The sequence below is a fragment of the Manduca sexta genome, chromosome 8, assembly GCF_014839805.1.
Source record: "Manduca sexta isolate Smith_Timp_Sample1 chromosome 8, JHU_Msex_v1.0, whole genome shotgun sequence".
Classification (NCBI taxonomy): domain Eukaryota; kingdom Metazoa; phylum Arthropoda; class Insecta; order Lepidoptera; family Sphingidae; genus Manduca; species Manduca sexta.
Window position 1 is genome coordinate 514,796 of NC_051122.1, and position 26,850 is coordinate 541,645.

Genomic DNA, 26,850 nt, shown 5'->3' on the forward strand with positions numbered 1-26,850 from the left:
TTTAACTTAATAATTTATTTCGCAATACTTGCCCTAAAATTCTTTTCAAATAAATGCACATTTTAATTAATGACCTTAATATATTTTACAAAACATTATGACGGCATATTATCTATTTTCGAATTAAAGTAACACGTTTATTTAACAATTAAAGTTAAAAAAAACTTAATACTTTATAATTTAATATTTATTTTCATACAATCTGACGAGACTTGTATTAATTTACAATTTAGCGTTAAATATTTGTTGGATGTATAATCGATATTCCTTCCATTTATTTACATAAAAACAATCACACAATTGTGATGACAAAAATAAAACCCAAGTAGGTCCACTTAATATCTTTAAAATTTCGCTTTACATTCAAATTACATATAATTAATAGTTACACATTCCTACCAATTATAATTAATATCAGTCCAAATAGTTTCCGACTTTTTTCGCAGGTTTTATTTAAATCAACACATTTAAATTTTATCGAAAAACTTCATCATTCAATGCACAGGTCCCAACTAGATTGAAAAGACTAATGAATGATTTCTTATGTTTACGCGAATGTTAGACATTAAAATAAAACTATTTTACGGATTTTATGTTTTTTTTTCGAATCGAATAAAATCCGTAAAATAGTTTTATTTTAAGCCAATAAAAATTACTTGTTAATAAACTGAAATTAAACCCTTTTGGAAACAAGTATTTTGAATAGCTATACGCATCGATGCGTAGAATATTATTACATCCATTGATAATTATTGCTTTCATGTCAGATTATCATAAAATGTTGAGCGTCACTGATAGGCAGTCTGTGTATAATTCGTAATGCGAGAACCAGATTGGTTTCATCACCATTACTAAACAAATTATGCTTAAATAAATGTAAAACATTAAACCGTGCAAATTCTGAATGATTCTACCATTGAACTTATCAAAATAGATATACTTGCGTAACCAAAATAAGGTTTATAGTCATTTTGTGCAATAAAACAGTTACACTGAGCTATCATGATCATTTCTGATAGTGATCAACGAATATGGCAATGGTTAGTAAAAACAGGCATTAACCATTCTGGTTCCCGCGGTTTTATTTAGACACGTAGTTAAACTTGTAAAAAGGGCACAAATAATAGATGGCGCTGACAGTTAGATTTGTAGCGACATGTTCTGGCCCAATAAATGCAGAAGCAAAGGCACTGTACTCTGAGTTTTACATATGAAGGGTAGAAACAAAGAGAACCAACCTTCTTGTGTATGAAAGAGTATCCGTCGAATAGCACCAAATTAAGGTGACGCCAAAATCATACCCGCTTGCTACGCTAGCGCTGTTGTGGTGGATTTTTGAGTTATAATTAGCAGCTTGGCGCTAAACACTTTTTCAACTTGTCCTCCATACAAGATGATGCTCCTTTCCTACACCCTCCATAGATTTTCAGTAAAATAAAAATATGTTGTTCTATTATGAGGTGTTACATTATTCGCCTGAGTACTAAACAAAAGCATTTTAATCAATCAACTTCGACTTATGGAGCTTAATAATATGTTATGTTTTTTTCTACTGAGTGAGAATTTCATTCATACCCCAATTAAGTCAAGTTTGGCGCAGCTACAATATAATAAAAATACACAATTCAATACAAAAAAAATATAAAAAGGCGTAATCAAAACCTGTTTCTATTTTTCTTAAAAAATGCCTTATGATTATATTTATAATTTGTGCAATAATTTGATACACGTCTAACTACTGACCCAGACTCACTGCCGAGTGTTGCTAGTAGTAAAATACAATCGAAAATAACCTTCACCTTTTGGTCAAATTCGGCATAATTAAAAAGGAAGACTTGATTTTTAAATACATAAATTTCCTAATATGATCCATGGCAAGCTTGAAGGGGAGTACTTGAACATACATAACTGTTACAAATAAAATAAAAATAACTTAATTATCGTTATCGGTGGGGATAAATAGGGAATATGATTTTTTTTTGACGACGGGTTAAAGTATCTGGCCATAGGATTAAAGATAGGATTTTCTATCTATCCATACGATAGGATGCCTCCTAACATAGGACATGAGCCTCTTTGTCAAATGTGATCATTTATACTCAAGATTTGTTAATGGAAAAAACTATTTTAAAACAGTGCCGAAGCGTCCAAATAACCCGAATCCTACCGACTTGCCTTTCGTAACTAGCATGAAATCTAATTATCATTAGAACGATTTGCAGACCGCTTTTATACATATTAGTGCCTTTATAGTATTGTCAGGTTCCCTTTGTAAAATTTCTCCCTTCGCCACTGGTGGATATAAATTATATTTTTCAACTAGCAACACAGTACATTTAGGGCTACCCACATGGCACGACACTTCATTATTGTACTACACGATAGAAGAAAAATATATAAATCGTTGTTGCTTATTTCATACGGTTAGGTACAAATTACCTAGCTAGCACCTATTTATTCATAGAAAATATGCTAAGTACTAAAAAGTTCAATTCAAAATTATGCCATATAATTTATTTTTGTATAAACATTTCGAAACTAAAATAGTTTACAGTGGGTAACTATTAACTTAGGATACACACTTTGGTACGCGCACAGCACTGTTCGATGACCGTATTTTGTGGCATTTAATTGTATAGCAGTTCCATTCGATACAATAATAACAAAACAGTTTAACCCGGCCCAATATAAAGTCGACGGTATATGAAATCCGACCTATACGTACATTGTAAAAATATTTGGCATAGTTTTACGACCGATCGAAGTCTACAATAATAATGCCTGACTGCCTCAGTGGCGTAGTTGTATCGCGTACTCGATACCACTACCGATATGAGGTCTTGGATTCGAATCCTGGGCCGGGAAAAGTGATATTAGATTTTCTGCCCAGTATAAGACTGGAGTCAGGAATTTGTGCAGAATATGGCGATAGGCTCGCCACTATCACAACATAAAATGGAAGTACACGCGGCGAAAATTTAGTGCAGTGGTTGCGCCTCCGCCTACCTGAGAGGGGATAAAACGCGTTGTACACAAAAACAATATTCATTATCGAGATGGTAAAACGGTCACCGACACTGGAACAATTTCGACTAACACACTCAAAGCACCAACTCGTACCCGTTAATAAATATGTAAACTAAACGTTAATCTTTGTGAAACGAGGTAAATCATAAAAGCCTTACTGAGCTATGACTCGGCCCATTGCTGGTGGAGGCTTTTTCAGATGCGTATGAGCCCGCTTGGTAATATTCAATGTGGGCTCAATTTCTAGCAGACCATTCTCACCGATAAGACTTAAGCCGGCTAAACCTAAATATGTGTGCATTGGATCCGTGCAGGTGTCGGGCCATTTTGAAAAGCCGCCCACAACGGTATCCTGAGTTTCGTATACGTACCGTCTGTTGCTACCATAGTTCGAATATTGTAACGCGTCTAATATTTTCAACGAAGCACCTACCCAGAAACTGTAACACGTGTCGACTGGTTTGTTCGGTCTACCCTGAAACCCGTCGATTTGTCGGAACAAGAGCCAGCGTTTCAGACCTTCCACTTGTTGTTCGGATAGTCTGTGCATTTGGTCGGTGAGCGCGAGTGTTGCCAGTGCACAGAATGTTGTGCCGCCGTGGGACTCTAATTCGGGACATTGTGCGATGCCGTAGTCGTAATTCTGAGAAAAGAAAACGTTTCTAATTATTTTTAAAATAATACAACTAATATGATACAATTTATGACATTTGACAAGTATTCTAAAAATGTCTTTCATGTGGTTTTTAAGCAATCTGGGGATTCCGTGAAGATTTTACTAGACTTCCCCAAAATTGCATATTGTGTTACTTAATAAATGCGAAAGTGTGTGAAAATGTTAGATTGTTTGTAAGAAGTGAACTCATAGACAGATAAACGAATGTAAATGTAATTTGACACATGGATAGACAATGTCTTCGATAGACACATAAGTTGCTCCTATGGAAAATAATAGAACTTTTTAATCAGATTTTTCTAAAATAGATGGCATTAGTATCGTATAGGTTACGCTATGAGTCGCTCCAAAAATAAGGACTTAATAGTATTCCGTTGCCTTAAGACTCTACATGATGTAAATACTTACAATTGACCTCAATATATAATCTGTGGCTTTCTCTATGTCGAAGCCGGACCAGTCGTTGAGTATGTAGCTGATGCACGCGGCGCAGTACACGAAGCGCATGTCCGACTCGCAGCCCGACAGCGTCGCTGCGAAGTTGCCTTCAACTGTCTGTAACGCCTTTACTCCTTTAAAATTAAAGAAAAAAGAAATTGTAGTATAATTAATAAAAGATAAAAAATATTTATTTCTACTTTCATTATATTTAGTGATAAATTTATTAGAAGAGAAAAACTAATTATATCATTTGTAAACCCAACAAGATATAGTCTAATTTGGAGACCCCTTTGCAAGTCCATTGTGTTGTTACCATACATTGAATAAAGTTTATGATTTTAAACAAATGTTGCCATTAGTTTATCTCCCTAACTAAAAAACCTCCTCTCTGACTAAAAAAAATTAAATGACACAAAGTCATTGTGATTGTCCACGGGGCTTCTACTACTCTATGTTTTTATCTATAATCAATAATTGAAAACATGGTTGAAAAATGTTTTAAATTTTGATTAAAATAATATTATTAATTTAAAGAGTTCGCCTGTAAAAGTATACTGTTTGATTTAGTTACGACCTAGTGCAAGGAAGCCATCAAAATATTCAACCTTATTGAATTAAACGTACAAACAAATTGAGGAAAATCTCAAAGAATCGCAATCCAGTACATTAATAAGACTGTATTTTAATGATACCGCATTTACTTCATACGAGTCATCAAGCGTTGAATCATATTATTTAAAATAAAATTCAAGGTAACGCAACGCTATAAATTCACGTAAACAAACGAATCTTCTAACTACCAGTTAATGCTATTTGCTTAAGATTACATCTAAACATCTTTCTATATAGATATGTTATATGGGCAAGGCCACCCCTCTGCGCATGGTGGTAAATGAAGTGTTGTTCAAATAGTGTATCTACTGACGAGATGATAAATGATTTCTTACTGAATATAAGACATTAAAATAAAACTAGTTTTTGTATTTTATCACAGCAGAAGACTAGAGCCTTGGGTTGTGGAGGCCAATAGAATGTCGACCGACGAGAGATGATTACCTCTCGGCAGTCGACACAATTATGCCGGCCCTTTGAACCGCATATACACAGGCTGATTTCGGAACGCGACACGCTTACGTGGGCCACTATGGCGGATTTAACACCTTGTGTACGGTGGTCGCTATCCGGGCGTATATAAAATATATCCTACCACCAGCATACTTATGACGGCGGTTCGTAAGTTCGACAAAACTCACCTTCGACGATAGCTTTCCTGTTTAGCCTGGACAGGTCGTCGCCCAGGGCCAGCAATATACAGAGTCCAGTGTAAGTCATCGCCAAATGACCACAACGATAGTGGCACATTGAGTCAGTCACTTCTAAATCCATGTTTATCGTCGATGATCCCTGGAATCCGCATATCGACATGTTTCCCGCTGAAACCAAAAGATGTATGATTTTTTTTCAGTGCGTACGACTATATACTTTTTCAAGATAAAAGTAACTTAGATATTATCAGTCTTACTTATAAAAATTTTGCAAAGCTTAGTTACACAAATTTACTCGATCAGCTGTAAGTCAAATACCGCCATTTTGCCTCTTAATAAGGTTTAAACTAGGAAACCGGTGATGGTTTTGACAGCTATTTACGTAATTCTTAAGCACCTCTTAACGCTAAAACAAGTTTATAAGTAAGACTGTATATCTTTATTCAGGGCTTGATCTATCTGTATGACAAACATTCAAATCAGAACTATGGTTTTTGCATTTACTTCATACAAACATCCAAAATATATAATCAGTAATCACTAAGTTTTCCATTTACTTATAATAGTACTGACGACGTGCGCGGTACCACACTCCGAGGTCCCGGGCACAAATCCCAGGGGAGGCAAATGATTTTGTGTTTTTTTTTGCTATATCAGTCCCGAGTCTGGAATTTATATCCTATATGGCTATAGGCCTATTAGATGGCGGTGTATGCATCGATTGTACCGCCACAGCCTTATCACATCACAAGTCCGAACACAGGCAAAAGCTGGTGCCCTAGACTTCTACCCTTTTGAGAACCCAGGCGTGATGTGTGTGTGTGTGTGTGTGTGTGTGTGTGTGTATTTAGGGTAAAATTCTTTCCCAGTTCTTAACATATAAGGTATGTAAGTCAGTTATACAAAGTGATGCAATTATCACATACACTTATTATTTATTTGCTTAACAAGTTTCTAGGAGACACTGTAATGTCAACGAACTGGTTTTAACTAACACAAGGGCACAAGTGTATATTTTTTGTTGATATTTACTAATAATGTAAAGAAAAAATAAACATCAAGCAAGCAAGCAAGCAAGTTATACCTCTGAAATAACAAGATTCAAGGGTACAGTAAATGGTTAAATATGAAATTAGATAAATCCTTGTTTGACCATGATAAAAAAGTAAGGTTAGGGGACCCTATTTTGTATATAGAGGCGAATCCATTTTTTTGTAATCGCGGGCGTTCTATTCGAAGGACAGCTTCGATAGCCGTACAGATAAGAGTCTCAAAAAATCACTTATTTACCTATACGGCTATCAAAGCTGTCCTACAATAATAAAGCCTGTAATTGCAGAAAGACGGATATGGCCCTGTGGACGGAATAAGGCCCCCTCACCTTATGTTTAAAAAAAATATAGTTGTCTTAAAACAATATCCATTCTAAAATAACTTTGGTGTTATAACCAGGAAAATGGACAAAACTTAAGTATAATTTTATCACAAAGCGTGTGTAATGCTATTTTGTTTATTCAGAATTTATCAACACATTATAAAATTCTATGAATTTCAAATTAATTAACTAGTTACAAATAAATAGTCAAATAAACAATGAAATAAACTTTAATGTGTTCAGAAGCTGATTAGTATTGTAATAAAAAGATATTTAAGCAAATGAAGTAAGTACTATAACTAAATTGTTTTACGTAACCAGAGGCTACATGTTGGTTTCAAATTATGCATGATAAGGTTTTAATGTTATATTATTGGTTATCATTTTATCAGCTACGTAAGTAATTAGTACTTATTTATAATTAGATTGAAGGTTCTTACTTTGAAATTGTGGGTATTAAGGTTGATGGAAATTTGATAAGTTTTAACGATTGTTTCAGTTGGGTAGATGGTTTAATTACAATATTTTTATGTTAGAATCGGCGACGAAAATTGATAATTGATATAAATTTAGTGTTCTCTATGTTTTTTTCTCCGTAGAAGGAACTAATATAGCTGCATTTTTTTACTTGTATTTTTTTTATTTTATTTTTTATGTCTCTAATGAAAAAACTGGGCTAAGTTCCCGTAGTGGCGGAGGTCCATATAACCCAATTTCTACCGACTACCTTTTATGTAGAATCTAATTATCATCAGAACGATTTGCAAACAGTATATATGCTTATAAGTACCTATGTATTGGGTCGGGATCCCTTTTGGAAAATTACACCTTTCGCCACTGGTTCCCGTGCAAACTTGTAGAGAAGCTATCTAAGTATATAGTATAGTACCTACTTACATATTTTCTGTATTCAGATTTTTTACCAATTTTCATAATTTAAAGTCGACGGCAAGGAAGTACCCTATTAGTTTCGATTTCCTTATGAAATTGCAAACTATGCAACATTTAAGGTCATGGCTATAAAAAAAAAAATTTACATCAGAAAAAGACCAGATAACACATTCTTGAGAAAAAGATTCTTCACAGACAGACAAACAGTTGAACAACAAAGTGATCCTATAAGCGTTCCTTTTAAGAAACGGAACCCTAAAAGTAGCAAACATGTTGCCAACAAGAAAAACACCTGTGAATGTCATCCATAATGAAGTGCATTTTAGTTAAGAAAGTCACCTATGTATTATACCTTTGCGCAGAACCACTTATTAACATAAAAATATAAATATAAAAGAACACGATGAAAATTACAACTGAATACACATACATACACACACGCCTTATATCCCCGAAGGGGTAGTCAGAGCGGCAACTGATAAACCCTCTTTCCGCCGTGTGTATTCCGTCCCAAGATAGAAAACGAGTCTATCGCCATATCGGGTTACAATTCAAGATTCCAGGCTGATACTACAGTAGCAACCCCAATATCACTATGGCCAGCTTGGGTTTTGAATAACCTACTGTAGTATAGTTGTATTACACACCATAAAAGCAGCTGAAGACTGAATATTGTCCATAAAGGTGATATTCATTTATAACATGGTAAATATGAATAACCTGTAATAACCTAATGAATTCATTTCAGCTTCTATCCAATTACAATAAATTATAATAATATGTGTGTAGTGCCTTAGTATAGGCATTCATAAAACATTACAAATGTTCCATATAGGTTTGTATCAATCAAATAAATGGGTCATAGTAATAAATATTGATTAATTCAAATAGTATTCTATGGATTTGTTTACTATGTAGTCATGCATTCTCAAGAAAAAAACACTGCTATAATGGGATACTTTATGAAAAGTAGAATCAAAAGTTGACCATCAATAAATATATCAATGAGCACCGAAGATATAGCAATCTACTGAATTATGTTGTTGCATACATAACATTACAGATAGGATGGTATATGTGTGGAGAATTAATTGATTAAACAATAAAATATACTTACTTTCCTTATAGGGATGTACTTGTAACCTGTACAGCCAATCAATGATTCTTGAACGGAGTTCTAATGACATGGAAGATATAGATCCAAGCACATCCAGCCCAGCCACAGAGAAATATGCTATGGTTACCCTGTAAAAAAATGTTTATTTACCATAGAGGTTTGTACTTATATCATTTTTTTTATATCTAATATTGGACAATTCAACCTTCCATTAAAACAAGAATATATTTTTGTTCCCTAAAAGACACAGATGCATTAAAGATATTTTAAATGTTATATTAAATTGGATGCAATATTAATTATGTTAAAACAATAATGCAGTTTAGTTTGTTAGGTTGATTCTATAAGTATTGATATTGGAGCGGTAACAGCCTAGTTGCAGGATAGACTGCCAAGACTAATATCGACAGGTTCAAATCCCAAGGGCACACATCTCTGACTTTGTGAATGATCAATTGCTTTAGCATTGAAGGATATCATTGTGAGAAAACCTGCACACCTGAGATCTCTACAGGAATTTAAGGGTGTATGAAGTCTACCAATCCATATTAGGCGAGCATGGTGGACTTAAGTCTAATGCCTCTCAGTAACAGAGTAGGCCCATGCCCAGCAGTGGGTCAGTCAGTATATAATACAGGGCTAATATTATTAAAATTACTAGTATTTTTAAGTATTGGTATATCTATTGAATAACATAAATTATGAGCAACTGACTATGAATAACATTGTACAAGAAAGTCTTGGAGATGACTTCATGAATATAACTGTTGCAATAAATGTGTCATCAGCCATCAGAAACAATAATTTTGAATAGCCCATAAGCTTTTTTTTCAAATTTAATTCCTTTTGAATGGGCTAGGATATTTCTGTGAAAGCTTCATTATTTTAAGTCCTAAAGTATGTCAATATAAACATATTTTTTTTATGAAAAAGAAAAACATAATTTTAGTATATATGCAAAGTATTTGACAAACAAGAATGATAAAGTTAAATTCTTGGTATTCATATAGAAAGCTGTCTCAACATACAATTATATTTAGTTGTATGAGCTGAGATCTGAAAGTACAGGTCAAGGTAAGCTTACAAGTAATAAGAAAGTTTAACAAGTGTAACTGTTCCAACTAGCTGTAGGTATTCAGCCACACGGAATGTATATATTGGAGTATAATGATTCAATTTTGTATTATGTCATACTTGTACGATATGAATATATGTAAAAATATACAGATGCTGACCTGGTAGTATCATGCGAAGACAAGGATGGAGGCAAAATATTCAAAAATCTCATAAAATATTTAACATGCTGTCGGTGTGCCATATCTTTGTTTTCTTCGTTATTCATTTTTATTAACAAATAACACTTTTACCGCAATTTCACCAATACTTTGTACACCAGATATTTGAAGATGATTTCTATCACTATAATGGAAAACAGCTGTGTTATATTATGTTATTATTTTTGCAATGCCGTGTTGTAAATTGACCAATTTTATTCAAAAACATTTAATTATTTTAGATTACACTATAAATTTGAAACTTGATTTTCTTTAACTAAAGACACGACTGTCTTTCCGTCATGTCAAGCTAAAAATGCAAAGATTGAAAATATACTTTATGACAGAGCACTATGGTCGATTTATTTGTCAGGGGCAAGGGGAAAGAAAGGGGAACCTATCATTCATCATTGACAAATGTCAGATGTCATTATGTGGCGTGAATGAAAATGAAGCTTAATTTTTTTTTTTCGTCCTTAGAGGACAGGCTATAGTCTTACGACCATACTGCCTAGTCTTACGTATTCGAAAATGAAGCTTAGTATTCACACCACAGATTATCTCCTATGTATGTACCTCAGAGTATGTACTAGGTTTTTTTTTCTTTTTTTCCTTTTTGGCTTCGCAGTTTAGATGCATTTAGCAAATGTTGAGTTATATGTACTAGTTTCTTTAGCCTAGCTTATTTAGTTTTTACTCAATTTACATCCATAGTCAATCAATCAATTTATAGTTAATTCAACGGTTTCCTATTTACCGTTTACGCATTAGAAACTCTCAAAAGAAATACATATTCCCCGTTTTTTCATTGATGATCCGCTCCTATTGCTTATAGCGTGATGTTATATAGCCTTTCTCGATAAATGAGCTGTCTAAATGGTTAGGTATGTCACTGAATCTAACATTAATATAATTTTTCAATTCGAACCGGTACCTGTGTACTATGTAGGTCAATGACGTTTTACAAATAGACGCGTCATACACTAACAAAATTGCACATAAAAACAGCGCTGTATTTACTATAGTCACAACCCTAGCGGCTCGCATTGATACGGCCCGAGTGTACCAGAGTATGCCCGAATGAGCACGAGCGTCGACCGCCCCGTCGCCATGACAGTCGAATAAAATGCATTTATTAGTTAAAAAAATAAGTTAAATAGTGTATACCTATTAATAACGTATGAAATGAAACGTTTTTTTCATTCACAGTTGGAGTATAATGTGTACATCGTCTAAAAACACAGGAAGGCATTTTATTTATAAAAATACAAACGTTAGTAAGCCGACTAGCCGCGACAGTGGTTGGAGGTTGACCACAGACTACTTAGAGATACTACGTAAGGTTGACTAAGTGAATGTCGGGCAATTACCTTGCTTTCGTCTTGCCAGTATTGAGCTCCGACAACGTATCTATATAATAAAAACATCTTAGATGTAGGTAGTTTCATAGACTAAGCTTGTTCAAACTTAGCAGTATTATATAATAATATTGTGGACTACTATAGATTATAGATTATACAGACGTCCCACGGCTATTCCACATGGAGGGAAAGTATTTTAAATATTGTATGTTGTTAGAAAATTTTAGGTAATGAAAGAAAACATTATATTGATTTTAAAAACAATTTAATCAAAAATAACACATCATTATTTTAATAAAAAAACTAATTTTAATATGGGTTACGGGCGCTGCTTTCGTTCGTTCGTCCCCAAAGCCCCATCTTTGAACCATTATGGGCCCATATATTTCCCATAGAAAAATAAATTTTAAGTCCGGGGATTGAGAGGGCCAGGGTGTAGTCTACTTTGGTTTACTAAAGGAGCCAATTAAACGCGCCCAACGCAACACAACGCCCTGAAATTATCCTGTTACCGTGGGTACACAGTGCGCACTGTCGGCAGTATGACTTCCTCCAGCAAGTTGACATAATATTGTGAGTCGCCATTTGCCCCTGGCCCAAAAAGCGGTCATCCACGCCCACATATTAACAATAATGGGACTAAAAGTTGGATCGATGTTACTTAGTTTGTCTGGTATTATTGTACATATATATTATAAATTCCGAAGACCTTGTTCGCGTGATCGATACATTTCGTCAGAAAAATCGCGTATCAAAAATCAAAATCTCGAAATTTGCGAGCGTAGCCTACCCTGGCCTCTTTTTGTGCTGATCCCAAAATAATCTTAACGCAGCTGGCCGTCCGTGTTGCACTTCAGCACGATGCAGCTTCCTTATGGCTTGCATACTGCAACTATGTTATAGCGCAAATATGGACGTCTTGGTGAAGGAATCCTGCTGATAGGAATTCACTATGTGAGTCAAGTCAGTTCAGCAGTTAGAATGGGTGGACGGACTCGGTCAGCGAGGTCAGCTCTCTGTAATATAATCAAAAGGTATTAATATTACTAGATCTTTTTTTTATTGCTATGAATGACGAGAGCAGCTTGCCGTTCACCTGATGATAGTAAGCGATACGAACGCCCATAAACAATAGAAACACCATCCAACACCTTGAACAAAGTATTGTTTGGTATTCCACTGCACTCGCCATCCCGAGACACGAGATGTTAAGTCTCATTATGACCAGTAGCTACACTGGCTACAATGTATAATAATTGAACATAATATTCACTGCGGCGCCAAAACAAACAAAATTCACACGAGAGCAGAATGGCAATAGCACTCATGGCCAGTGAGGCTAACACACAAGAGCCCCCACTTATATGTTAGCCACACTGGCATATTGTGTGGGCATTAAATATAAGTCCCTAGTGCACATTACATATTATACATTCCTAATTTGTCATTTATTTTAATAAATTAATGTTTAAGTGCAACATTATTTGAATAACTTCTCAATAAGTATGAAATAATTCGATTAAGGTAAAAAATACAGTTCTATTCTCCACAAATGCATAACTATTATTCAGATTAATATTCAAAATTATTGAGGAGCACCCACTAATTACGTGAGGCGTTTAGGGGGGGTTATGTTGTCGAGCCAAATCTCATCTAATCTTACTTTGGGGATAGGAGGGATCTTGGTAATATCTTTTTTTCCACAAGAAACAAAGTAAAATTGCAAGAAAATAATGTTAAATTAAACAAAACATGTTTCTTCATTAAAATATGACCAAATCTTTACACAAATATATTTATCAAAATTTTACGAACGTCGCAAAGTTTATTTAGGCGCCATAACGAAGCCAAAGGAGCAGATAATTTTACTGAAAATCACATGAACATGTTCCAATAGTCAGTTTTGACACCATGCTCGAGTTCCCTGTACTGAATTATAGAGATTAAGGTACTTTATTGATTAAATTTCACTGTTATTGTAGCCTACTTTCTAAGCAATCTTAAATGCTAGTTTTAACTGTTCTTAAATAAATATTAAGCACATATTTTTTTTTTCTTTTTAGAATGAATGCAACACATTTACACTTGAAAAACAAATCTTGAAAAGTCGTACGTGAGTTTAGACGAGGTGGATGAGCCAAATCTCATGACATCTCACCAGAGCGGTGGGGTCGGCAAATCGCTAAAAACGCCTCACGTAATTAATGGACGGCCCCTTGCTATACATGTAGTTGCAACTTGCAAAGGAAACATTAACATCAGAAACTTCTGGGTAGAACATAAAAGAATATTAACGGATTTTAGAAACACACTGCTGTAATTGATTAATACACTATAATACCGCTTAGTTACAAAATTTTAAATTTTACTAATATTCAATAAACATTTCTAACACTTACAGATAAAGGCATAGACATGGGACCGGGTAAGAGGTAAATGCAATCATAAAAAGAAAAATACAATACTAACAGAGACCATTATTTATTTGAAATATAAATATTTTTCACACTAGACATGTGCAGCAATAAAAATATTGGTCTTGCCGTATTACTATAAGGAATTAAGAGTCCACTGACATTATTCAGTTTATAATGACATTATTATCATTTAATATTGGCTACCTAGCTTTAAAGATATAGGAAACAATAAGAACGGAGATTTATTTTTATTACAAATTTTTTACAACTTACATTTCTCTATTTTGGCAATATTGTCAACTAAATTCGAAAACAATCTATCTCTGTTTTTAAACAATATACTTTTTTTTACATGATTTTACACATAATTGAAATTTATAAAATATTTTTCATACAGACCTGTTCACCTTTGAGGACATCAACCAGGGCTAACACAGAGAGGTTAGCATCAACAATGCAGCCCCAGACAGACTTGCATTTCCTTTCACCGTCTCAAGTCAATAATCGAACACGGCCTAAAAAATTTACCAACAAATATTGATTTCAAGTCAATTATTTTGACAAACTTGGGTGCAAAGTTATTTTTTCAAAACAAAAATGTATGCATACAATTTATTCAAAAATTTTGATTATTATGTTGAAAACTGATTTCAAGTGTTCCTTCATTCATAAAAAATCTATTCGAGAGTTTTATTTATTTATTTATTTATAATCAAACAACCAGTAGTTGTTACATTATACATAACTCTAATAAAATATAACAGTAATGATAGGTTTAAATGCACAACATTTTGAGGTGTCACAGCATGCATTGACAAAAAAAAACAATAACACCACACATATTAATGGCTCTTGCTAGTAAAGTATTATTTTCCATAATTTTGTAAACATGTTATTAAGTTTTTGAAACTGAATACATTTTTAAAACTTGTTTTGCGAGTTTCCAATACTTACTGTTGGTAAGGGCATCCTGTTTCATGAGGAAACTACTCATTACCACCGGCAATGCGGAGTACGCATCCTTTCCATTCATCGCCTCGCAGGTCAGCCTCATCCTCTGCCCCCATACGTTCTCATAGAAAATACGGAACTTACGCTCGTGTAAAACGTAGTGATTATATTCTCTTTGCGCTCGTGCACCATTTCAAAAACTTCTGACATCCTGATTCCCGTTGCCAGAAACGAAACGTTCACCTATAAAAACAAAATTAAAGTTATACATACATAACTTTATAATTATTTGACGAAAAAATTGAATGGCCCTATAGAAATTAAAATGTTATTTTAATTTCTATAGGATAATATTAAAACTTTATAAGAACCTCCATGAATTTAGATCCTTCGAACAGCCGCCATGAAAAATCCAGAGATTATCAAGATGCTCTATAGTCTACATCACAGACTTCTAAACTAGAGATTCGCAACCCATGTCAAACATTAGTTGAGTAAAGTATAGAATTGATTTATTTTTTATAATGTATCGATATAATTTTTATACCATATTAGGATAAATGAACAAGTGAGTAACCATTTAATCTCAAAAATGCTACAGCGGTTTCTGATGATCATTGACGTGCGGTGAAATCACCGTAATCTAGTTACTTGCTTGTCCATTTATCATAATGCGCGATAAAGTAATATCGATACATTTATTGAAATATATCAATTGATTACTTTGCTCAACTAATATTTGACAACTGTTACGAATCTCTAGTTTAGATATCTGTGGTCTAGAGCATATTGCCAGTCTCTGGTCTTTTTCATGGCTGACGTTCGAAGGGTCTAATCGCAGTCATGAAGGTTCTTATAAAGTTTTAAATATTTTCCTATAAAAATTGTCTAAAATAACTGCCTATAGATACATTTGAGTAACTGGGCTACCATGTGGATATTAAATCTTTTCGATATTTGTAACGATTTCAGTGATAAATATTGATAAAATATGCCGTGTTGTGGTATCAAACTTTCATAGTGTGAATATTTTGTGCTCGTGGTTCATGTTAAAATAATAACTTATCATAATGAGTACCTTTAATGTGTCGATGTTTTCGTCAAATAATTATAAAGTTATGAAAACTGGTGTGTGTGTGCTATAACCTCAATTCTGTTTTTATAGCTGAACGTTTCGTTCCCGGCAACGGGATGTCAGAAGTTATTTGAAGTGGTGGACGAGCACAAGCTCCGTATCTTCTATGAAAAGCGTATGGGCGCAGAGGTGGAGGCTGACCTGCTAGGCGATGAGTGGAAAGGATACGTACTCCGCGTTGCCGGCGGTAACGACAAGCAAGGTTTCCCCATGAAACAGGGTGTCCTCACCAACAGTAAGTATTGAAACCCGCATAACAAGTTTTAAAAAAAAAATGTTTAAAAAATTTTATATCGTTTACAAAATTTTGGAAAACAGTACTAGCCATTATCACCCAAATATTTTTTTATGATGATAGAAAGGTTTAAAATTATTATCAACATATAATAAAAATTTTAGACCAAATTGTGTACATGCTACATTTCCATTTTGGAAAAATAAATTTGGACACAAAATACTACCACTATGATTGCTTCAAATCAATATTGGTTGTTTAATTTTTTAGGCCGTGTTCGTTTATTGATGTCAAAGGGCCACTCATGCTACAGACCGCGTCGTGATGGTGAAAGGAAACGCAAGTCTGTCCGTGGCTGCATTGTTGATGCTAACCTCTCTGTGTTAGCTCTGGTCATTGTCCGCAAGGGTGAACAGGTATGTCAAAAAATATTTTTATAATTAAAATTTCAAATGCAATGCAAGCTTATTTTGGCATTATGTTACTTAATGAAACCACATACTTTGCTTCTTGAAAATTAAATTTTACAATAAGTTACCTGAAGCCTAAATTTAACATAATTTTATATAGTTTTATATAGCCATTAGGCTATATAAAATTAAAATTACTTTGTAATACTCCTACATTAAGGGGAATTTGACATATTGGCAGGATCACACTTTCAGTCAAAAATATACTCATGTATGCATCATATTTATACTAAACTGACCAGAAAAGTAAAACTGGGATTTTTTGTTAAAATATTTGTTATTTATTTATGATTTTTAGTGCAATGCTAACAGAGATCATGATGACTATGTGGTTGCATTTATTAATGCAATGTCAAAATGACCTGTAAATTAAAATTGTGAATAGAATGAGGTGTTGCAAATTATTAGCTAAATTTGAAAAGCACTTATCTTCATATAATTAAATCTATAATAATTAAAATAAAGATATTTATACTGTAGCATTTTATAGAACTTTTATACCAAATAATTTATTATGTTATATACTGGCTGTAAAAAAAATAATAACAAAAGTAGACCTCATTTTATGCCTATTCATCGACCGCAAAGGGGTTGCTTGCAGCTGCTTGTCTAGTTAGCACTCAAGTGATGGGTGTATAGTATGTCTAAAATCATGTAAGGACTCCAAAAGTAAATTTCAAATATTGTATTATAATTACATCACGAAATGTGTCATTTAAAAAGAGAGCTAGATTGTTTTCAAATTTAATTGACAATATTGCGAATATAGATAAATGTATGGTGTAAAATTTTATAATAGTAATGCATCCCTGTTCTTACTGTTTCCTAGATCTTCAAATCTAGGTAATTATATGCGGCAGGGTATATTAAGTGATATATTGAATAATGTAATTGGAAACTAAATTCAAGGACAATTTCATTATATCAGACAAATTAAATTAAGAAGAATTAAATTAAGGTTTTTTACTATATTTATAAAAGTCTTAATCATGTCCTGATATAATAATAAAAGTTATTGAGATCTTAAACAAGTTTCTACACAATATGTAATTAGTTACATGTTTATTTTTTATTTTCTGAATATGAATAGAAATTCATATTATTTCATTCATTATTTACAGGAAATCCCTGGATTAACCGACGGAAATGTTCCCCGCCGTCTTGGTCCCAAGCGTGCGTCCAAGATCCGCAAACTGTTCAACCTTAGCAAGGGAGGGACGACGTCCGCCGCTACGTCGTGAAGCGCCTGCTCCCCGCCAAGGAGGGCAAGGAGAATGCTAAACCCAGATACAAGGTAAATTATGTTATCATAATAGCCAGCAAACACATTACCTTAGTGATGGAGGTATTTTTTTCGTATGTTAGGGTAGCTATATTTATGTACAGAACAGCCATAAAAGCTGAACAAATTCAAAACTTAGTCATCTTCAAACTTTTGTATGTGTATCAACAAAAGATTTTACATTGCTAAAATAGGTTACTTTCATTTAGATAATGGAGAATTAATATTTTGATCAAAGGTAATGTGTAGAAGAATTTAGAAGTTTTTAATTTGTTCAGCTACTTTGCTAATAGTACAAAAAAATGCATGACATGTGATAAGCTGCTCAAGTTGTTTGCCTACTTGAGTATAGGAATAAAGTTTCAAAATCGTTAAATAAAACTGCTTGATATTACTTTTTCCTTCATTCTGAATGGTTTTCTTATTATTTGTTGAGTTTACAAGGTCAAATACCCCTGATTTATTTATTGCTCTCAAACCATTTAAAGATTTGAAAGCAGCAGCATCAGGGCATATTAAATCAGTGCCGAGCAGAAGATTCAGATACACATATATCTGTCTACTTTTACAGTGTGCTGAACAAATGCATTATCCACCTTCACACATTACAAAACATTATTAGATTGATAGTAATTTTGTGAAACCATAGTCTTACAACATTTAGGAGTTTGTAAAACTGTCATAATTGGTGGCAGTATTAAATAACCTATGTGTAAATTCAGACTCATCTGAATCAGTAGTTTATTGGTCTTTGCCATTATTTTCCCACTATTGGGGCTTAATAAAAAGTTAATATCACTTTTCTTGACTAGGTGGCGTAATTGTATTACGCTAGGACTGCAGTGCTGACTGCTGACATCTGATTCGATCCATGGTTTGGGCAAATAGATATTGGTTTTTTCTACTCAGTACCAGCCTGTAGTCTAGAATTTGTGCCCGATATGGCGATAGGCTCGCCCTATCGCATCATGGGACGGAATACACTCGGCAGTATGTGAGGGAACCAGTTAAACCTCTGCCTACCTTTTTTAGTATAAAAAAGGTGTGAGTGTGTCATTTTTAAACTTATATCTCCTAGTATGCAATCCCTCATCAATCAAATCAAAATCAAATGCAAACAATCATTTAAACTCAAAATTACATTGCAGGCTCCCAAGATCCAGCGACTGGTTACACCCGTCGTTCTGCAACGCAGACGTCACCGTCTAGCTCTCAAGAAGAAACGCCTCGCCAAACGCAAGTCTGCCGAGGCTGACTACGCCAAACTGCTTGCACAGAGGAAGAAGGAATCCAAGGTAAAAAAACACAAAATTTTACATAATAATAGTGTATTCATTTCCGTTTTATTACTTAATGAAAATAAGTTGCATCGCATTCTTATATGATAGATGTGCTTGTATACGCTACATCGTGACACATTAACAAAAGGAACCTTCGACAAGTATCAAAAACAAACTGAATAGAATGAATGCGAAATGCGAGGTACCGCCTTAAGCATACCTACGATATATTGAAACCCACTCTCGTGGCCACAAAGATATCCTAAAGGAAACTAAAATTAACAAGTTTCTAACTTTTCAAAACAGCTGGTATCATAACCGTAACATAAGTTTACGGTAATCATATGCAGCTGTAAGAGTAAGGTGCTGTGTCTTACCCCTTGATTTATTGTCGATATAAATTAAGGTATTAAATCAGCAACATGCTAAATATTTCATTCATTAAATATATAAATGTTCTTTATTCAATAAGTTACAGTATGAATTTCTGATTGTTCAGGTCCGTCGTCAGGAAGAGATCAAACGCAGGCGTTCGGCTTCAATGCGCGATTCAAAGAGCTCTAACCAGAGTGCGCCTCAAAAGTGATCTACTTTACTCAATAAAAAAAGTAAAACCTAAACTTTATTTCATTGTGAGTACAATTTAGATTAAACCCTACGAATGGATAAATTGATTTATACTTGCCCTTGGGTGGGCGTAGAGAAATTCTATTGAATCTGGAAATACGCTCTTACCATGATCAGCTTAATGACAGTGGGTGTAAGAGTTCGAATATTCATTGATCATTCTAACATCTTTATAAAAGCTAACAATCAAATGTAATCACAGGATTAGTCGTACAGAAGAAATTAAAAAATATCAATTGCTTTGTTATTGTGGACTTAGAGATGCTGGTCCACAAGCATTAGAGGTGTGTTGAACTGAACTACAAAAGTGTGCAACAATCTCGCACATTGCGCAACAGTAACTACCATAATTTCTACTAGTAGAAAGTAAATAAATGTGAATAAAAATACATAATATTATATTGTATTAATTTACTCCAGACTTAGTACAGTTAATGAGATTTAGTTCAAAAATGTAATTGACATAGTTCAACGTACACATGATTCTTTCATGTATCAAAAGTTAATTTTTTTCGTCGATGACTTGAGGAGACCAAGGCCAACGTATCTTGCCATAACGCGTAAATACGAAGGATTTAATTGTTTCCTTTTCTCTAATAAGGACTTGAGTAGTTTTTCTGAAGACTCATCGAAGGGTCGCTGATAATCCGAGGCCTAGATAGAATCAATATAATAAATATGAATAAAAGATTTTGCCCACAATTAATTATAATACTTCAAACTAATATAAAAGGATGGAATGGCGACGAAAAGATAACTTTAGAATCTCGATCTTATTGCTATTGAATAAGGGTGATAATGAATTGTTGGATGAGGTTACTAGCTTTTGCTCACGGTGCGCCCGCGTGAAGGAGTTTTATGGATAAAAGGCCCGCTATATATTTCCCGGGATAGACAGTAGCCTATAACCTTACGAAGATCTTAAACTATCTCCATACCAAATTTCATAAAAGTCCGTTCAGTATATTTTGAGAAAATTGATAACATACAGACAGAAAAGAGGACATTGTTTTATAATATGTATAAAAAGATGAATAAATGTAATCCGAATTATGAAATGAAAAATATCCTTACTGTTGTCTTTGCAATCCACTGAAGCTCTTCCAATAGATTATCCTTATTTTCAGTCGATGCCGGTAAATAGGATATACCATCAAACTAAAAAAAATACTTCATCTTGGTACAAATAAAAAAATCTAATTACCAAAAACCACGCCTAATTCATTGATTAGGCAACTTTTTATGATATAAAAAATAGAAATAAAAATTTGTTTATGTTATGTACCTACCTGTGAAAATCCATTTAATTTTTCTCTTTCAATAACTTCTATTTCCATGTCCAGTTCTGAGGCTCGAGTTATTCTGTTGACCGCAATTCCTTGTAGGAGAACTGGTCTAAATCGTATTAAATTAGGAGTATCTTTTTTATTTGCCAACAATAGCACAAGAAGAGCCTGTCTTGTATTTATTTCAGTTATCCAATTTTTCATCTGTAACAATATTTTTGCGTAATCTACCGAACACTTCAGTCTGCCTACTGCAACAGAATAGCCTTGGAATGCTTAGCCTAGCCTTTACATGTACCCAAGACCTGCCAGTGGTGACCTGAACAAATGCAAGGCTCTGGTTTTTATACACGATCTTTGCAAGGCCGTTTTACCCGCTTACCGAAGGAGGGTAAGGTTTTTCTTTCTGCCCCTTGCAAGCACGAGGCCATCGGTTGCAGCGTTAGCTACAGACTTAGGCCACCACAATGGATACCAGTTTTAGACCTTTTGGGCTCTTGGGGGCCGGGCGCCACGAGCACAAATAGGGCAAAGAAAGTGATATTTAATGCTTAGATCGAGTGCCGGATGTTTGCAGGCGCCCTCTTAGAGCCCTAAGCAGACTCCCTAGATTCTGACGACCGATAAAAGCCAGTCCAGCTTGGATCTTTCTTTTGCGTATACAGCATACAATTTTGCATGAGGAAACAAACAACAAAATTTCTGACAACATACCTGCACACTTCATAAAAATCATTAAAGAGAAATTATAAATTATTAATTATTACCGTTATTATAGACGATAGTATCTTTTTACCAGCATTGCCGTCAAATACACAGCTTAAGCTTTTGATCCAAGCAATTGGAAAAAATCTTCCAAGCAGGTTACTTTATTCAAAGAAAAATTATTCTTTTCGTTGGGTATGTTAGATGTAGATTTGCATTTTTTGTAGAGTTTCACATAACCTTTCTTTTTTATTTTGAGATTGTTCCCGTGAATGTGATTTATCTTTTTAAACGACTTAATACCACCGAAAGAAGCATCAGATTCAGGTGTATTTTCAGGTACAAAATCTTTTCCACATAATGCCTTGTGCTCGTTCTTTACTTTTGCATAATTTTCAAATATTGAATCAAGTTTCAAATCGTTAAAATTTATAATAACTTTCTTTGTATCCGGCGTTCCATTAATCGGTATGTCCAAAGAAATAGTACATATGGGCATTGAAAAGCTGGTGTTTAACGGCCCAAACATTTTATAACTCGCCCACACATTCTCTAATATATTCCACAAATTGAATCTTTGTTTAGCTGGTATCAGCGAGTGTTTTTGATGATTGTACGGTTGTATCTTTGTGCAAATTTTATTTTGGGGCTCACATACTTTTTGTTGTTTATTTAGCGATGAATGAATATTTCTCCTATATCTTATATTTTTTGGCATTTTTTCCATAGAATTTAACACGTAAGTAATGGATGATTTTTCTGGTAACAAGTGTTTTAGATTTTCCAAAGATTGAAACGCCACTCTTTTCACTTTATGGAAAGTTCCGCGACTTCTTTGTGAAAACTTTCCTGAAAGTATTTGCCTTATTTCTTGGGATAAAACGTATTGTTTAGGAATTGCTTTAAAATGATCAAAACACTCAAAATGAGACAACTCTGATATCGTCGATAACTGCGAGTCCGTCTTGTTAATTGGCAATGGTTGATTTGCCTTTATATTATCCGAATGTACTATCTTACGCATCATATCTGGTAATATGCTGCAAAGCTCTGCAGGTAGCATTGCGTTAAGAATTGTAGCTTTACATTTAAATAATTTAATGTTACTGTCATTCCTTTCAAGCGGAATTAAGGAACATGACTTTTTTGTGTTAATACCAAGTGTATCTGACTCCCGTGGTATAGTTATATCAAACTGCACAATTATATTCGTCAAACAATTTTTTATTTCTATTTTATCTGTGTCTATTGTTTGAACTTCCAATTCAGGGAGTGAATTATCAAATCCTGGTATAATTTTAAGTACATCTTTTCGGTTAGTCAAAGTGTGTGCAGATGACTCGTCTATCTCAGAATTACAGGGCATTTTTCTATTAATATTTTCCGGATTCGATCTTGTCTGTACGAAAGTCTCCTTGGCTGCTGCAAATATATAAGGAAAAAAATAAGATACTTTATGAAAAAATTATGTTTTTAATGAAATTAAATGTATTACTTTTAAATTTCCACTTACCAACTGATGTTTTCTCGCTATCGTATTTTAAATCTTGACTATAATAAACTCCATTTTTTATTTTTTTAATAACATTATCTATAAAATCGCTCGCCCATTTCGCCTTCGCCCAAGGTCGTTTAAATGCTAATGACCTAGGTTCATTCAATTTAATATTCATGGGCTTCGTAGGACTATAATTCTTAACATCATTTATTGTTTTATTGTTACTAACAACGCAATCATCCGTTTTGTTTAATTTATTATTTCCATTTGTATCACATTGCTCAGTAACATCGGGATCCAACCCGATGGAAACAAGCACAGGCGGTTTTTTGTACAAGAGCTTGAGCATTTTATCTTTGAGTTGGTGTATAGGTTTTTGCTTTTTTTGTTGTTGGGTGTTACTATTTACATCCAAAGATTGTTTAATTGAAATTTGTTCGTTTTTATTTGGTATTAATTTCGAATCATTTGACCGTTTCTTTTCTCTATTACTTAGTTGCTTAGAGGCAGTTATTTCGACTTTTCTGTTAAGATTTTTATTAGATTTATAATCTCCATGAAAATGTTGATATCTTCTTTTCTGTGCAGAAGTATCTCCATCACGTTTCACATCAATATTAAATGTTATATCATTGGATTTCGATTTGTCGTCCATTTCCGCCCTGTGCTTATAATCATCACTCCACTCAATCATGAAAGGCCAAATATGTTTATCTAAACCTTCAAACTGTGGAGGTTCGTAATCCATAACTTGTATTGTTGAACTGACTTGATCCTTGCCCAAAATTACCACTGGGAATTTCATGTTTAAAAGTCTCCTTCTTATATCGGTTTGCGTTAATTTAGGCACAATAGAAGCGTTTGTCAATGTAGTAGCTAATCGTGATTTTCTCTTTGTTGTTTGTAGACGCCTACTCGGTACTATGTCTTGACCTTTACTTAATACAACTTTGGTTATTCCGTTCATAGGTTGATTGCATTTGTCCTGACAAATCTCAAACACTTTATCGGGTACTGAAAAAGTAACTCGTATAAAATAGAATTACATTTTGTATAAGATTAAAATATTTATTTCTTATCTATAATAATTTATTTAAATACCTTTCGAAGGCTTTGGCAGGCACGTCTTACTGGATACTGAGTTAGCAGGGGATTTTAAGCTTTCTATAGCGAAACGATTTTTTATTTGCCGCACTGGATGATTTTGCAAAACTGACTCTCGACTTTCAGAAATTATCTTTTCTTGTATATCATTGGAAGAATTTAAGGTTAAGGAATCTTGAATAACAAAACTGCTACTGTAAGTAGAAAGCGGTACACTGTTCTCACAGGAATCTTTTACATCCACTTCCATACTATTAGTAGTTGCAAGCTGTTTACAGTCCTTCGGTCCCGTAATTTTATCGCTAGTTCTTAATGACTTCTGCTTTAACAATTTTTTATTCTGATAACATTTTTGATTTTTAGAACTCTTAACACTATGCGCTTTAGGTAAACTCTTTTCAATTTCTTTACAAATCCTACTGAATTCGTCTTTTTTGTCAATAACAGTCACCCGATCAAAACTTGAGGAATGTGAAAAACTTGTCGGTGACTTATTATCTACTTCAATACTTGATATATACGCAAATTCTTCAGTGCGACAAGTTTCAATAAACCTGAAAAAAGTTATTAAAATAAACGAAATTCATTTAAGTGAGATAGGTACATCAAATACGACTAACCGTGTGTCTTTCCTATTGAATCGCCTATGATTATCCTTTTTTCGCGATACTGGAATACTTTCTTCAGACATAGGAGGGACGGTCTGAATTGAAATCTGTTTATATTTCTCAAAACTTTCCATACTTCGTGGCCGTTAAATTTACCCTCTTGCTTACTTTTTGGTGGATTAAACTGCTTCGTCCTATTTAATGGCTGTTTACCATCACCATTAAAATTTCTAATTACATCAGTGGAACTACAATCCAAGTGAATGTTGAATTGTGAACAGTATCTTGCATCCCTATCATAAAATTCAAAACCGTTATGTGCTCTCCTATTCGGGACCATCGATCGTTTCTTGGGTCTTTTTTTACGATAACCATCTTCGTGGTTGAAATCCTCTGAGTCATTCATATCACTTACAGTGCATATTTGTGGTGCTGGTGCCTGTTCATTGGGTAGGGTTAATACTGATTTCTTAGCCCTTTTGTTGTTGTGTTTCGGACATTTAAACTCATCAGAATTAGCTTTGTAGATTTTAACTGCCAATGGAAAGGAAGACACAAAATCTGCAGCTTTTTTCTGGACTACCCTCTTTTCGGTGACTCGTGAGAGTAGGTGTACTTTATCACTATTGAGATAGGGTGACTTACAATTTGTGTTTTTTCTTATCTTAGACTTCTTAATAGAACTTGTAACACTACTATCGGTAGCGAAGTTTAGCTTTACCAATCGATTTGGTATTATACTCCCTTTTGAACTATTTAGAGAACATAATGATAGCAGTGGAATTTTGTCACTTGATGCCGTCAGCGTGTTTATTGCCATATCAGCCAAAAGATCAATCCGATATAATCTTCAAATATAAACGCACATATTTAAAAGTAGGTGATAAATTACTTTAAACCAACAATAAATAAATGTTTAATTTACTTGGAACTATTTTCACAATAATTTCGATATCACTGGCTAAAACCTTATCACCCCTACATGGAAATACAGCTAAAATATTATTTATAAGCAAATTTTTTTATAAAATCAAATCAAAAAAGACCAACAATGTATGCCATTTATACAAAGATAGACATGTCATTTTAAAAATAAAATAAGCGTTGAAAAAGGAACTAAATTCGGGCGTGCCAGGATTATTTAAATATTTTAATAACTTGGATACATAAAAAATTATAGATGATCGAAGCCCTAGGGGTTGGGAAAAATCAGTATGTTATTAATTAGATTTATTTATTAAGATTATAAATGAATACTTAATTTAATTACTTATAATATTTTGATCAAAAAGAAATTTACTAGTATTACCATTAGTTTATTATGATATCAGATCAAACCTTGTATCATAGTTCTTATATGATCTAGATTTTAGATATTAAAAAAGAAGATAGACTTTGATAGTCATAATTACCTGCATGACCAATCTGATAGTTAACTTCTTCTCAAGATGATCTGAAACCATAGACGTAACGTAATACACGTCTTTACCTGAAATCACTATATACTCGTACCTAATGCCTAATATATAATATACCAAACGAATTGACACGAAAAACTTATGGTGTGATGTTATAACAACGCAGAAAAGAGTAAGAAGAAAAAATTTGGTGAAGCATTAGCTAGCAGCATTAGCATAAGTAGCTATAAATCAGTCCCGAATCTAGGGAAGAGGGAAGGGGGGATCAAGCCGGGGCCCATGCCCCAGGCGGTGAATTCAAAGAGCGGCAAATTCATAGTTGGCAGACAAATACACAATTCGCGGGGCACGAAATAATAATGATGATGACAAAGGTAAAAATATTGGTGGATAGGGACGACATTTCC

At 33.8% G+C, this 26,850-nt stretch overlaps 3 protein-coding genes and 1 long non-coding RNA gene across 4 annotated transcripts; 1 reads left to right on the plus strand and 3 right to left on the minus strand.

Annotated features, from left to right (window-relative positions):
* Positions 1-361: 361 nt before the first annotated feature.
* LOC115446862 (geranylgeranyl transferase type-1 subunit beta) lies at positions 362-10,393 on the minus strand. Its single transcript, XM_030173674.2, has 5 exons — positions 10,028-10,393; positions 8,793-8,920; positions 5,398-5,577; positions 4,112-4,275; positions 362-3,670 (listed from the first exon to the last, which is right to left on the minus strand). Exons 1-5 carry the CDS (start codon positions 10,132-10,134, stop codon positions 3,182-3,184), a joined length of 1,068 nt encoding a protein of 355 aa, XP_030029534.2. The 5' UTR covers positions 10,135-10,393; the 3' UTR covers positions 362-3,181.
* A 1,779-nt stretch (positions 10,394-12,172) lies between these two features.
* LOC119188636 lies at positions 12,173-15,295 on the minus strand. The gene is made up of 4 exons (XR_005111986.1): positions 15,167-15,295; positions 14,799-15,038; positions 14,244-14,359; positions 12,173-12,443 (listed from the first exon to the last, which is right to left on the minus strand). It is a non-coding gene; the product is annotated as an uncharacterized LOC119188636 (long non-coding RNA).
* On the plus strand, positions 15,254-19,817 carry LOC115446780 (40S ribosomal protein S6-like). The gene is given in 7 exon segments (XM_030173565.2): positions 15,254-15,644; positions 15,961-16,165; positions 16,436-16,581; positions 17,757-17,846; positions 17,849-17,929; positions 19,066-19,212; positions 19,697-19,817. Coding segments are annotated over 7 exon segments (762 nt in total). The 5' UTR covers positions 15,254-15,638; the 3' UTR covers positions 19,784-19,817.
* A 401-nt stretch (positions 19,818-20,218) lies between these two features.
* Positions 20,219-25,909, minus strand: LOC115446442. Its single transcript, XM_037436436.1, is given in 8 exon segments — positions 20,219-20,478; positions 20,899-20,982; positions 21,114-21,314; positions 21,878-21,942; positions 21,945-23,237; positions 23,329-24,327; positions 24,415-24,971; positions 25,038-25,909. Coding segments are annotated over 8 exon segments (3,480 nt in total). The 5' UTR covers positions 25,160-25,909; the 3' UTR covers positions 20,219-20,319.
* Between the last annotated feature and the right edge of the window lie 941 nt (positions 25,910-26,850).

Bases quoted from the DNA above. Each gene is read 5' to 3' on its own strand.
- LOC115446862 (XM_030173674.2), bottom strand. From the start codon at position 10,134: ATGAATAACGAAGAAAACAAAGATATGGCACACCGACAGCATGTTAAA. The intron at 8,921-10,027 runs GTCAGCATCTGT...ATTTTTTTACAG, and splicing joins TCTTCGCATGATACTACCAG to GGTAACCATAGCATATTTCT. The intron at 5,578-8,792 runs GTAAGTATATTT...TTTTGGTTTCAG, and splicing joins AGTACATCCCTATAAGGAAA to CGGGAAACATGTCGATATGC.